The 13,191-nt window shown below is 39.1% G+C and overlaps 1 protein-coding gene across 1 annotated transcript in view; it reads right to left on the bottom strand.

Annotated features, from left to right (window-relative positions):
• HUWE1 (HECT, UBA and WWE domain containing 1, E3 ubiquitin protein ligase) overlaps window positions 1-13,191 on the bottom strand; it is a 194,809-nt gene that overhangs the window by 51,660 nt on the left and 129,958 nt on the right. The window contains exons 45-46 of the mRNA XM_006898884.1: window positions 10,457-10,668; window positions 9,874-10,056 (exon numbers count right to left, since the gene is read on the bottom strand). Coding sequence (XP_006898946.1) covers window positions 9,874-10,056; window positions 10,457-10,668 — 395 coding nt within the window. The remainder of the gene's footprint in view (window positions 1-9,873; window positions 10,057-10,456; window positions 10,669-13,191) is intronic.

Raw genomic sequence — 13,191 nt, 5'->3', positions numbered from 1 at the left:
TAGCCCAGTGCCTTGACCCACTTACTTCCCAGCTCCACCCTCCACCAGGATAACCCTTCACATCTGCCAAGTCCCTTCAGAAAATATCTTCCATTGTCCAACCTGGGCGGAAGGGAAGCCAGGAAGCTGTGCACTGGGGAAGGTCACCTTGGATAATAGCAAAGAGGCATCTTTCAGCAAAGAGGCATCTTTCAGGTACCCAGGAAAAACCGGCGGGAGAACGTGCTCCTGGGCAGAAGGGAAGCCTGGAAGCTGCGCACCGGGCCAGAAAGGAAAACATAATCCACACAGGAGTTCCACAGGACACATCACCTTCCCTTGGAGACAGTACAACTAAACTTAAGAGACACTGGTCAAAAGGAGAAAAAATGTCAGCAGTTGACGTGTTTGGAATCACAGAAGCCAAGAAAGCTTAAGATACAACCAGTCAAAAGAAAGAGTTTTATTAGGCTCTCAATAAACTTCACTTTTATTAGCGCTTTTAACCCTAAGCACCCAGATAGTATTCTCGGTTGCTACTCTATGAAAAAGAGAAACTAGAACTCACAGAAATGACTGATTTCAGGAAAGGGGCATAGAAGGTCCAAGGAGGAAATCCTGGAGTATATGATTGTACCACGTTTTAAAAAATTAGTACGATTATTGCCAGAGATCGAATCTGAGCATCAAAAAGAATGATGATGGATGCAGGAATAGGCGCTGCATGGCAGGAAGACTACGGTGTGTTTCCCATAGTACTTTGTGGGAAACACCGCTGTTTAGCTATACAATGCGGGATCCCTTAACCTAAGCAGAAGGGAACAGACACCTTGAGGTAGGCGGAGATGCCAGTTCTGGAAGGGAACAACAGGTTTCCTGGTTTCCCATTCAGGTACTTTGGGGGAAAACACTGCTGTTGGGCATGAGACCACAGAAGGAAAAATATAGAGGTCCTTCACAAAACAGTGCCATACTCTAGGTCACTATATAGATACAATAACCTAGTATCTACTAAGAAAAGACTTACATAATACCAAAAAAGCAGCAGTCCGACTCAGTCATCATGAAAAAAAGAACCCTTCTAAAAAAGCAGACTTAATTAATACCCCAGATAGAGAGAAACAGAAGAAATATGTTGATGTACAATTATTTAAATAGCTACAGAAGACACAAAGTATGGAAGAAACACATAAGAGAGTAAATATGCCAGAGACAACAATCCAGAAGAAATATATTAATAAGGAGCAATTTGAAAAGCTATGGAAGAAAATGCAAAAGATAGAATAAAGAACTCACAGTATAGATAAAGAGGTACAAAAACTAAAAAAACAAACAAACAAAAAATCATCACAAGACAGACAGGGTACAGCCAACACAGTACTGGAAAGAAAAGGAAAGCATGAAAGTGCAATCCAGAATAATAAGACCAAAATGGCAGAAGGTCCATATACTGGTAGGACAAAAAAGTAGAACTGATGAGATAAAACAGAGTCAGTGAGCTGGAAGTTAAGAGCCTCACTGGAAACCTACTAAAAGAAAAACCAGATGAGATGTAAAGAAAATGAAAAAAACATTAGAATCACATGTGATGATACGAAAAAGAACAACATATATATAGCAGAAGGGAACAGACACCTTGAGGTAGGCAGAGAATTTGGACTGGAATTCCAAAAGTCATGAGTGACTGAGAAAATTGTGGAAGAAAACTTTTCAGATATTTTTAAGAATGGGGAAATCCACATTCAAGAAGCACAGCAACATCAAATAGTCTAGACTCCAAAAGAAAAACATCAAGATATATCATTGTGAAATGCTCCAAAATAAAAGTTAAGGATAGAGTACTGAAAGCAGCACGAGAAAAACAGTTACCTACAAAGGAAAAACAATTAGATTTTAAGTTCTGATTTTTTTTCAGCAGAAACCATGCAGCAAGAAGACAACTGCCAACTGAGGATCCTGTACCAGGCAAAGCTCTCTATCAAATATGAAGGAGAAATTAGATCTTTTGCAGAAAAGCAGAAACTTAAGGAATTTGTGAAAACAAGGCCAAAACTACGGAAGCACAAAATAAAAGTACACTGAAAATAGTAATCAGAAACAACAGAACAAGAAACACAGCACAATGGCAAAAGCAAAACCTGGTTTGACAATACTCACACTTAATATAAATGGACCTAAATGCATCAATTAAGAGAAAAAGAGTAGCAGAATGAGTAAAAAAAAAAAAAAAGCCCATCAATATGTTGCCTACAAGAGGCACATCTAAAAAGAAGAAAAGAAAGACTCAAAATCAAAGGCTGGGGGGAACATTACCAAGTAAACAGCAACCTCAAAAAAGCTGCAGTGGCAATACTAATCTCTGATAAAATAGATTTTAGAATAAAAACCACCATCAAAGATAAGGAAGGGCATAACATACTGATTAAAGGCATAGTAGGTCAGGAAGAGCTGGTTATTGGAAAAAGTAAAAATTGACAAACCTTAACAAAAGGAAAAAAGAGAAGACACAGATCACTCAATTAAGAAATGATATCATTTCACCCCAGTCAAAATAGCAAAATTTAACAGAACAGCAAACAACAAATGCTGGAAAGGTTGTGGAGAAACTGGAACCCTGATTCACTGTTGGTGGGAGTGTAAAATGGTGCAACCCCTGTGGAAAGCAGTATGGCGCTTTCTCAAAAAGTTGCAAATAGAGATACCATTTGACCCAGCAATTCCACTACTGGGAATATACCCTGAAGAGACCATAGCAGACATCCAAGCAGATATATGCACACCCATGTTTATTGCAGCTTTGTTCACAATAGCAAGGAGTTGGAAACAACCTAAGTGCCCATCAACAAACGAATGGCTAGAGAAGCTGTGGTATATTCGCACAATGGAATACTATGCTGCATTAAAAAACAAGGAACTCATGCAATATTATTCAAAATGGCTGACTCTGGAGAACATTATGCTGAGTGAAATATCCCAGTCACAAAAGGACAAATATTACATGATGCCACTGTTGTAGAATGGGACTGTTCTTGGGGTTGGGGAGAGACTGAGTAAGATGGGTTCAATAATGTATACTGCACTGAAACAGAGGAGGGAGAAAACTGTTTAAAAGAGATATACAACTAGGTATTTCTGTCATCACAGGAGACTAGAGCGAGGGCTACATGGTGGAGGGGACCTGGGGGAGGGTTTGTAAAACAATGAAAGAATCTTTTCTTTTACTTTTCCATAAATTTTGACTCATGTACTTATAACTTGTTAGTCAAATTTGTGTCTTCTAGGTTGCAACACCCCCATGATACATCTTCAAGGATATGAACATGTACGGCCAAGCACAATCAATAAGAGTGCATCTAAACTCCAAAATCAATCTCCATAATAGTCTATGTGTTTCCTACTGCCTTTAGAGTAGTGAGAGAAGATCTTCACCCTGAAACCCACAGTGTCCCTTTTCAGCAGGAAGTAGCTAAGAGAATACGCCATCCCCTCTTCCTTATGACTCAGGGTGAAGTCTCTCTCAGGGAGGAGTGATAGGGAATGGCAAAGGACACACTGACAAAGAAGATTAATCAGAACTGGCTTTGACAAGCACTGTGGCATTTGGACAAGAACAAACTGGGAGGAGGGTAGAGAGAATAGTGCAACAATGAATGAATGGAAACCCAAAATCTCTGTAAATGTTTATGAAAATTAATAAAATATAATTATAAAAAAATTAAGAAATGATAGAGGTGACATCATAACAGAACCAGATGAAATTAAATTGATAATATAGGAATTCTATGAAAGCTATATTCAAATAAATTTGAGAATCTATAGTTAATGGAAATCCCTTGAAACTCATGCCCTACTCAGATTGACAAGGACAGGTGTAGAACACTTGAACAAACCCATCACAAAAGAAGAAACTGAACAGATCATAAAAAAATTTCCTCATAAGAAAAGTCCTGGTCCACATGGCTTCACAGCTGAATTCTACCAAACATTCAGTGAGGATCTCTCTCCAATCCTTCCTAAACCAAGTAGGAGTCATGAGAGATATGCAAGGTTGGTTCAACATAAGAAAAACAATCAATGTCATTCACCATATTAACAAAGTAAATAACAAGAACCCTATGATCTTAGCAAATGATGCATAAAAGGTATTTAACAATCCAACACCCCTTCCTGACAAAGACACCCAGCAAAACTGGACTAGAAGGGAATTTCCTCAACATAGTGAAAAGTATATATGCAACACCAACAGATAACATAATTCTCAATAAAGACTAAAAATATTTTCCTTGTTAACAAGGACAAGCCAAGGATGCCCACTGTCACCATTTCTATTCAAGATTGTATTGAAAGTACTTACTAGGGCAATATGACAAGAGAAAGAAATAAAAGCCATCCAGATAAGCAAAGAGATGGTGAAATTGTTGCTATATGCAGATGATTGGATAGTGTGCACAGAAAACCCCAAAGGCCTAACAAAACAACTGTTACAGCTAGTAGAGCAATTTAGTAGAGTGGCAAGATATAAGATCAGTATCTAAAAATCAGTGGGATTCCTACAAAGAACTCTGAGAAGGAAACCAAGAAAGCAATACCATTTATAACAGTCAACCACAAATTGAGATACTTGGGAGTGAACATAATTAGAGACATAAAAGACCTATACAAAGAAAACTACCGAACATTTCTGCAAGAAACAATAAAAGACCTAAAGAAATGGAAAAATGTGCCCTGTTACTGGACAGGAAGACTCAATATTGTGAAAATGACAATCCTACCAAAAGCAATCTACATGTTCAATGCAATCCCAGCACAGATACCAAATTTATTTTATAGATATCAAATTCATTTTTCAAGGAGACTGAAAGGGAAATTATCAAGTTTATTTGGAGAGGAAAGAGATTTCAAATAATCAAAACACTTCGGGAGGTGAGCTCTGGTGGCCTAGTGGCAAGAAGCTGCACTGCAATCTCAGAGGTACACGGTTCAAATCCACCAGATGCTCTGCTGGAGAAGGAGGAACAATCTCCTCCTGTATCAATCAGATCTGATTTGTCGGTACACACACAAAAAGTAACGAAACAAAAATTTAAAAAAAATTAAAAAACAAAACAAAACAAAAAAACAAAAACATTTCGGAAAAGAAAAAAATGAAGTAGGAGGCAAAGCACGCCCTGACTTCAAAACCTATCACACAGTGGTAGTAACCAAAGCTGCATGATACTGGCACATAGACCAATGGAACAGAATTGAGAACAAAGAAGTGGACCAATCTATTTATGGTCAACTGATACTAAATAAGGAAATAAAACAACCTATCAAATGAATGACAACCTCTTCTACAAATAGTGGTGACAAAACTGGACTGTTAAGTGCAGAAAGTTTAAACACGTCTCACACCATACACAAAAATCAACTCAAGGTGGATCAGAGACCTGAAAGTAAAGCCCCAAACCATAAAGTCTATTAGAGACGAACTGGGATTAAGCTTAGATGGACTAGTCTTATGGTATAAAGAGACTGCCAAATATAAGCAGAAATGCACGATCTAGAGAAGATAAATTGATGAATGGGATCTGCTAAAGACCAAATCCCTGTGTGTATCAAAAACATTTAACAACAGTTGTTGTTGTTATGTGCCGTCGAGTTGCCTATGACTCATAGCGACCCTATGTACAACAGCCCTAAACTCTGCTCTGTCCTGTGCCAATCGCACCGTCTCTGACACTCCCATCCCAATCATCCCAGTCACTGAATCAATCTACCTCATAGAGGGCCTTCCTCTCCTGTGCTGTCCCCTCCACCCTCCCAAGCATGATGTCCCTCTCCAAGGACCAGGTCTCTTCTCACAACATGTCCAAAGTATGTTACACAGAGCCTCAGAATCCTTGCCTCCAAGGAGCCACCCGGTTTAACCCTTTCCAGGACAAATCTCCTACTGACTAGAAAAAAACCCTGGCAATACCTCTCAGACAAGGGTCTCACATAAAAGAGTCTACAGAATCATACAGGACCTTCACAAGAAAAAGAATGATAACCCAAATACAAAATGGGCAAAAGGAAAGACTTTTCACAGAGGAAGATATCTGAATGGCCAACATGAAGAAATGCTCAAAATCACTGGCAATAAGGGAGATGCAAATTAAAACCACAATGAGATACCATCTTACCCCAGTAGCAGTGGCAAAGTTAAAGAGAACAGCAAGTAATAAATGTTGTCGAGGATGTGGTGAGATAGGAACTCTTAATACATTGATAGTGGGATTATAAAATGGTACAACCACTCTGGAAGGCAATGTGGCACTTCCTCAAAAAGCTGAATATAGAAATTTCATATGACCCAGCTATTTCACTGCTTGGAATATACCTCGAGAAAATTTATAAATGAGACACAGAGATTGTACACCAATGTTCATAGCAGTGTTATTTATTATCCTAAGATCATGGAAATAGCCCAAATGTCCAACCACAATTGAATGGATTAAGAAATTATGGCACATTCACATGATGGAATCCCATGCAGCATGCAGAGGCAATGATTTTGTAAATTACTACCTAACTTGGGAGGGTCTGGAGAGCATTATGATAAGTGAACTGAGTCCCATAAAAACAAATATTGTATATTGTTGTTATATGCTGTTGAGCTGCTTGTGACTCACAGCAAGTACAAGTACAATAGCCCTGAAACCTGCTCTACCTTGTGCCAACTTTACTGTCTCTGACACATCTATCCTCTTTATCCCAGTCACTGAATAAATACATCTCATTGATAGTCTTCCTCTTTCACTGTTCCTTCACCCTTCCAAGCATGATGTCCAAGGACTGGTCTCTCCTTACAACATGCCCAAAGTATATCAGACATATAGTTTAAAGCATATCAGAATCCTTGCCTCCAAGGAGCAGCCCAGTTTCACCCTACGTTGAACCTATTTGTTCTCCTGGTAGTCCACTGTATATTCAACACACTTCTCCAGCACCACAGATCAGCTCAAAGGTATCAATTCTCTTTCTATCATTCCTAGTCACTGTCCAGCTCTCTGATGCATAGCAACTGCAAAGACTATGACCTGGATCAGGCACCTTAGTCTCCAGACTGATGTTGTTGCTCTTCAGTATTCTGGAAAGGTCGCTGGCAGCAGACTTTCCCAATGCAATTTGTCTTTTGATTTCGTGGATGCCGGTACCAAAAGTGTTGACTGTAGAGTCAAGCACACTAAAGTTGTTAATAATCTCAGTCTCTTCACCATCTATCACGATGCTGCTAATGGTCCCAGTGGTAAGAATCTTTGCTTTCCTGATGTTGAGCTTCAATCCATATTGAAGGTTGCAGTCCTTGGCCCTCTGCAGCAAGTGCTTCAGGTCCTCCTCAGTTTCAGCAAGCAGGATTGTGTCATCTGTGTAATGTAGGTTGTTAATGAATCCTTCTCCAAGCCTCATGCTGCATTCTTCCTCATACAGCCCAGCCTCCCGGATGATCTGCTTTGCATAAAAATTTAAAAGTTATGGAGCTAGGACACATCTCTGGCATACACCCTTCCCGATTTTGAACCATGCAGTATTTCCATACTCTGTTCTGATGTCTGCCTCCAAGTATAGGTTTTGCATAAGCACAATCAAATGTCCTGAGATTCCCACTCTTCTCAGAGTCAGCCAGTTTGTTACGATCCATCCAGTCAAATGCCTTTGCACAGTCAGTCAATGCAACACAGATAAGACTTTCCTCTGATACTCCCTGCTTTCAGCCAAAATCCATCTCACATTAGCGATAATATGCTTAATACCACAGCCTTTTCTAAACTCAGCCTGCACATCTGGCAATTACCTGTTCACGTGCTGTTCCTGTAGTTTTTGGATAATTTTCAACAGAATCTTGCATGCACGTGATATAAATGATGTTGTTCAATAATTTTTGCACTGTTGGGTCCCCTTTCTTTGGAAAGGAAACAAATACAGATTTCTTCCAGTCAGTTTGCCAGGGGTGGGCCTCCAATTTTCTTGACACAACTTGGTGAGTGCACCCAGGGCAGCGTCTGTTTGCTGAAATATGTCAATTCCTGGGGTCTTGTTTTTTGCCAATTCTTTCAAAGCTTGAACTTCTTCATCACCACAGGATCCTGCTCATATGTTCTTTCATGAAATTCTTCTTTGTCAGTCAATTCTTTTTGGTACAGTGACTCTGTAGACTCCTTCCATCTTATCTTAATGCTTCCTGGATCATTTAATATTCTGCCCAAAGCATCCTTAAGTATTGCAACTTGAGGCTTGAATTAGTTATTCAATTCCTTCAGCTTAAGAAATGCTGAGTGAATTCGGCCCTTTTGATTTTCTGACTCTTTACACATTTCATTACAATACTTTGCTTTGTCTTCCTGAGCTGCCCTTCAAAATCTTCTATTCATTATAGAATGAATATGAGTATCTAAGATCCAATGAGGGGGAAGGTGGGAGGAGAGGGGTAATGTTGGGCGGGGAGTTAATCATAGGGTCGCACAATTTGTTGGGGGTGAGGTGAAGGAAATGAGAAAGATCCAGTGTGAAAAACAATGTATTCAAACTTTGTAAATAAACCAGCACATATACACATAAAAAAACCCAAAACAAAATCTACAGATCACAACGTACAAAAGAAAAAAAAATGACACAAAGTACAAACAAATAACTGGAAACAAAACTAAAATGCTTAAACAACCAGTTTACACAACAGAGTATTATTCGAATAAAAAAAAAGATTTACACAGAAAAACAATGAAAGGTAAATAGTAAGGTAACAGTCCTATCAGGGTGGTTAAGAATGTTCCTATTTCTTATTTTGGTTTATTTATCTTTATAGTATATATACATTCTTCCTAGAAAAAGTTACTTTTAATTGGAGTGGAGGGGAAACTTGGGGGCGGAGGGGAAGAAATCACTGACCTCATTTATAGGGTTTTGTTGTTATGTGCCATCAAGTCGCTTGCGACTCATAGCAACCCTATGTACAACAGCCCTAAACTCTGCTCTGTCCTGTGCCAATCGCACTGTCTCTGACACTCCCATCCTGATTATCCTAGTCACTGAATCAATCCACCTCATAGAGGGCCTTCCCCTCCTGCGCCGTCCCTCCACCCTCCCAAGCATGATGTCCTTCTCCAAGGACCGGTCTCTCCTCACAACATGTCCAAAGTATGTTGGACGGAGCCTCAGAATCCTTGCCTCCAAGGAGCCACCTGGTTTAACCCTTTCCAGGACAAATCTGTTTGTTTTCCTAGCAGTCTACGGTACTCTCAATACTCTTCTCCAGCACCACAGCTCAAAGGCATCAATTGTCCTTCTATCCTCCTTGGTCACTGTCCAACTCTCTGATGCATAACAAGTGTTGCGAAGACCATGGCCTCTATCAGACGCACCTTAGTCTCCAGAGAGACACCACAGCTCTTCAGTACTTTGGAGAGGTCCCTAACAGCAGACTTTCCCATGGCAATGCGCCTTTTAATTTCCTGGCTACAAGGGTTTTAGCAAATGAAAAAGCCTAGAGAAATGAAAGTGGCTTGTTTATAACAGTATGACTTTAAGGACTTAGGTCTTCCACCTACATCCAAATGTTTTCCTCTGTCTCTACTCCTCAGGGAGTTCTGGTGGCCTAGTGGTCAGAAGCAGTGCTGCAATCCTGAAAGCATATAGGTTTGACTCTATCAGCTGCTCTACAGAAGGAGGATGGGTAATCTTCTCCCGTGCAATTAAATGCCTCTAAAAACCCACTGAAGGATTGGCTATGAGATGGATCCGACGTGACGAGATACAACAACAACAACAAAACCTTCTATTCCTCATGTGATGAGGATGCAAAGAATACCAGCCAAATGAAGAAGTAGCACGATTAAATAGAGAAGAAAACCTGAGGTAGGAAACAGGTTATTTTACCTGGACAGGTCCAGGCTGTGAGGCACTCTGGCCAGGTCATTGACCAGCCCTTTCTTCAGGAAGAGCCGAATGATATTGTTCATGCCATTATGCTGAGTCTTGGCTGTAGCACTGCTGTAGAAGCTAGAGGTAGAGGGACACGACTCCATGATAGTACTGATGATACACATCACTGCCTGAAGCCTGGGAAAGAAGTGAGATATCACTATCATGTCTCAGAGGCCACATTTTCACTAACTTGTCTCAACCTTCCTGTGCCTTTTGTGTTTCCTTCTGGAAATAACAGCTAAATACTCATTCCCTTAGGTAGATAGACAGTATACTCCTTTAAATGATTTTTTAAAAAATAAGACTGGATAACTTGCTCAATTTCTTGCTTAATAGACACTAGAAATACAAATAAAATATCTCTTTCTTTTTTCTAAGGTGCACCCATCTCTTCCAAGTGTACTCACTGCTCTGGATATTTAATTATTTGAGAAGATCTGAGACCATACAATGCCAACAAGACTAGAACGCTTGTTCAAGGAACCTATGAATCAAGACTAGAGTTAAGATGTACTATGTCAGGTACAGATTTTACCTGGCATGTTTCTCTGTACTCTCAGTCATAGCTAGTGCTCGCCCCAGTGCTGCCTTTACTTCATTAACTAATGCCACTTGGGCATCTGTACCACTCCCTGCAGCAGCCAGGCTTGCGAGGAAGAGGCGGGCCAGTGCAGGTGTGTCCTTGTCTTCTGCATTCTGGGTATGAGGGAGGAGGTGGTCCAAAACAAAAGCTAGCACACTGCAGTCCTGAAAGGCATTAATCACAATATTTATTCATAAGCCCAATCGTGCTGTATTATTTGTATAGCAACAAGATGCACTCAAACAGTTAATCCTTAACATCATCAGTTAATCCTTACCATCTAACTAGTGGTTAAGAGGTATACTTTATAGATGAAAGGGACTCTGGTGGGGTTGCTTGTTATATGTTGCTCTGCTAACTGAAAATTGGCTGTCTGAATCTACTAACTGCACTGTGGGAGAAAGACTGGCAGTCCTCTCTTGCTAATATTTATAGCCTTGAGAACTTGCTAGAAGGTTGTTATACATGAAATCTACTTGATGGCAGTGGGTTTGTGTGGGTGATTTTTTTGTGTGTAAAAAAAATAGATGAGGCGCTCAAGGCTCCAAAGTATCAGTTAAATAAGTAGCAAATGTATATTCATACTTTCAAACTCCAAAAATTTACCATTATATAGCTTACATGTCTTCATTTGCATGTTTCCTTGGCATTTCTTGAAAAAATTTTAAGTGTATTTAACAGAACTGCTCACAGTAAATCTAAAAAGTGGCTAGGACAGGTTAAATATTTCCCTTGTCAGAGGTCTAAGGTTCAAAATAAAGTGGCTTGCCAAAAAATTCAGACAATGACAAAGATTCAAATCTTGACTTTCAGTTGAGCGTTACAATTCTTGTCAGAATTCAATTAAATTATAATATATGTACTGACACCTACAATAGTGTACAATTAGGCAGAATTTCATTGAGTTGTACATAGTTGGAGCTGTTTTGACAAAACCTAGCAATGTGTCTAGGACTTTGTACTGGAAACTGGTAAGAATTGAAAGAGAGATAAAATAGTCACAGACATGAATGTGAAAAAATAAAAAGGCTCAACAGAGGAAGGAGATTAAGACTCTTTTTATTTAAAAATGATTTCTGCCCAGACAATAGCTAATCTTAGAAAAAACTTAGTTATGTTGTCATTCATGTAAATTTTGGGTGAAAATGCATGGAAGATTTTGGAACTGTGTCTAAGTGAAGGTACAACACTGTGCATATATGAAGTGTCATTAAATAGTACATTTTAAAATGGCTAATTTTACGTTATGTGAATTTTCCTCTACAAATAAATGCACTGGTAAAAATGTGCGAATCAGTGAAATTGATTATAGAGACTCTTAACATGGAACTAATAAAAATATAATTTCCCGGAACTGAATGAAAGTTCTTTCCTGAATAATGGTAATACAATATTAGTAAAAATAGATAACAATGTGATATACTATTAGTGAAAACTGGGGAAAAAGTACTATAATTTAGGAAAGGAAAGTGACTGAGTTAAAAAAATCTGGCTTTGGGATCAAAGGACAAGGGTTCTGATTTTAGATTTGCTATTACGCAGTAAGATCTTGGGTGGGTTACTTAACTCTCTGTTAAGTACAGTAATAACAATTTAGCTGTGCTAAAGAGAATATTATTAATACAAATGGTAAATAAATCAATACACATAAATATACACAATACCTAGTAGCACAAACTCACTTATTTTGATGCATGAAGATATGTAAAAAATGTTCACTTAAATGTCTTATTGCCATAACAAGTGAGTTTTACAATGAAAGGCTAATATATATTCTCTATATTCACTATTATATCCCACAAACATAGGAGCTCTGGTGGCTTAGTGGTAAAGAGTGGTGCTGTCACTCCAAAGGCAGTTAGTTCAAATCTGCCAGCTGCTCCATGGGAGAAAGGCAGGCAATCTCCTCTAGTGAAAAACCTGCTGGAACTATGAGTCGATGGTATGCAGGAACATCACAAAACAATAATGAGCTCAGCATTTTACAGTTATGGCTCAAGTGCCACATAAAGGACCTAAAAGTTGCCATCTGTGCCCTGAAAGAAAACCTTATGCTTATAGTAACAGAGCTAGTATTGCAGAAAATAGTCTAAAGTCTTATTGTAAAGGTACTTGAATTACAACAACTGAATTTCCAACTTCAAAAGGTGCATGAAGTTAACTGCAGTGGGCACTGATTGACAAGACCTAAGATCCTGAAAACTGAGATGAAGGTTAAATCTAAATCTAAATTCTGTTGAAGCACCTTGTCAGTAGAGCAAGCCCCTTTCAGCTCCATCTTGAAATTAACTTAGATGTGTCTCCTAACTTGCCTTTCTCAGTAAAAATTAGCATCTCTCACTTTGAGGAAATTAACCAAGATGCTTTTTTGAGAAAATGTGTCTATGATATTGCCTTACGTGTCACCTGAGGTAGATACCCTTACAAGCCATTGCTGAATGTACCCCATCACATATCTATTCAACTTTCATATTTGGCCTGTGTAAAAATCAAATGTATCTTTATGTACAACAGTGGGTTATCTTCAATTTAACCAGGTGGTGACCCCTACTGCAGTTGCTGCTTCTGTTAGAGCTCCTTTGCTTGAGCAATTTACTATCTCTCCTGGTCCTGGCAGCTACTGATTTGGTCAATGCCTTCTCTTTTTGCTAGTTTTTAGTAGAGCTTAAAAGAGAGGCTCTACAGCA

This window comes from Elephantulus edwardii, unplaced genomic scaffold (assembly GCF_000299155.1).
Source record: "Elephantulus edwardii isolate Elephantulus edwardi_28Jun2011 unplaced genomic scaffold, EleEdw1.0 scaffold00239, whole genome shotgun sequence".
In the NCBI taxonomy this organism is placed as follows: Eukaryota; Metazoa; Chordata; class Mammalia; order Macroscelidea; family Macroscelididae; genus Elephantulus; species Elephantulus edwardii.
Note: the sequence above shows the minus strand (reverse complement) of the source record. Positions and strands in the feature narration are given on the sequence as shown.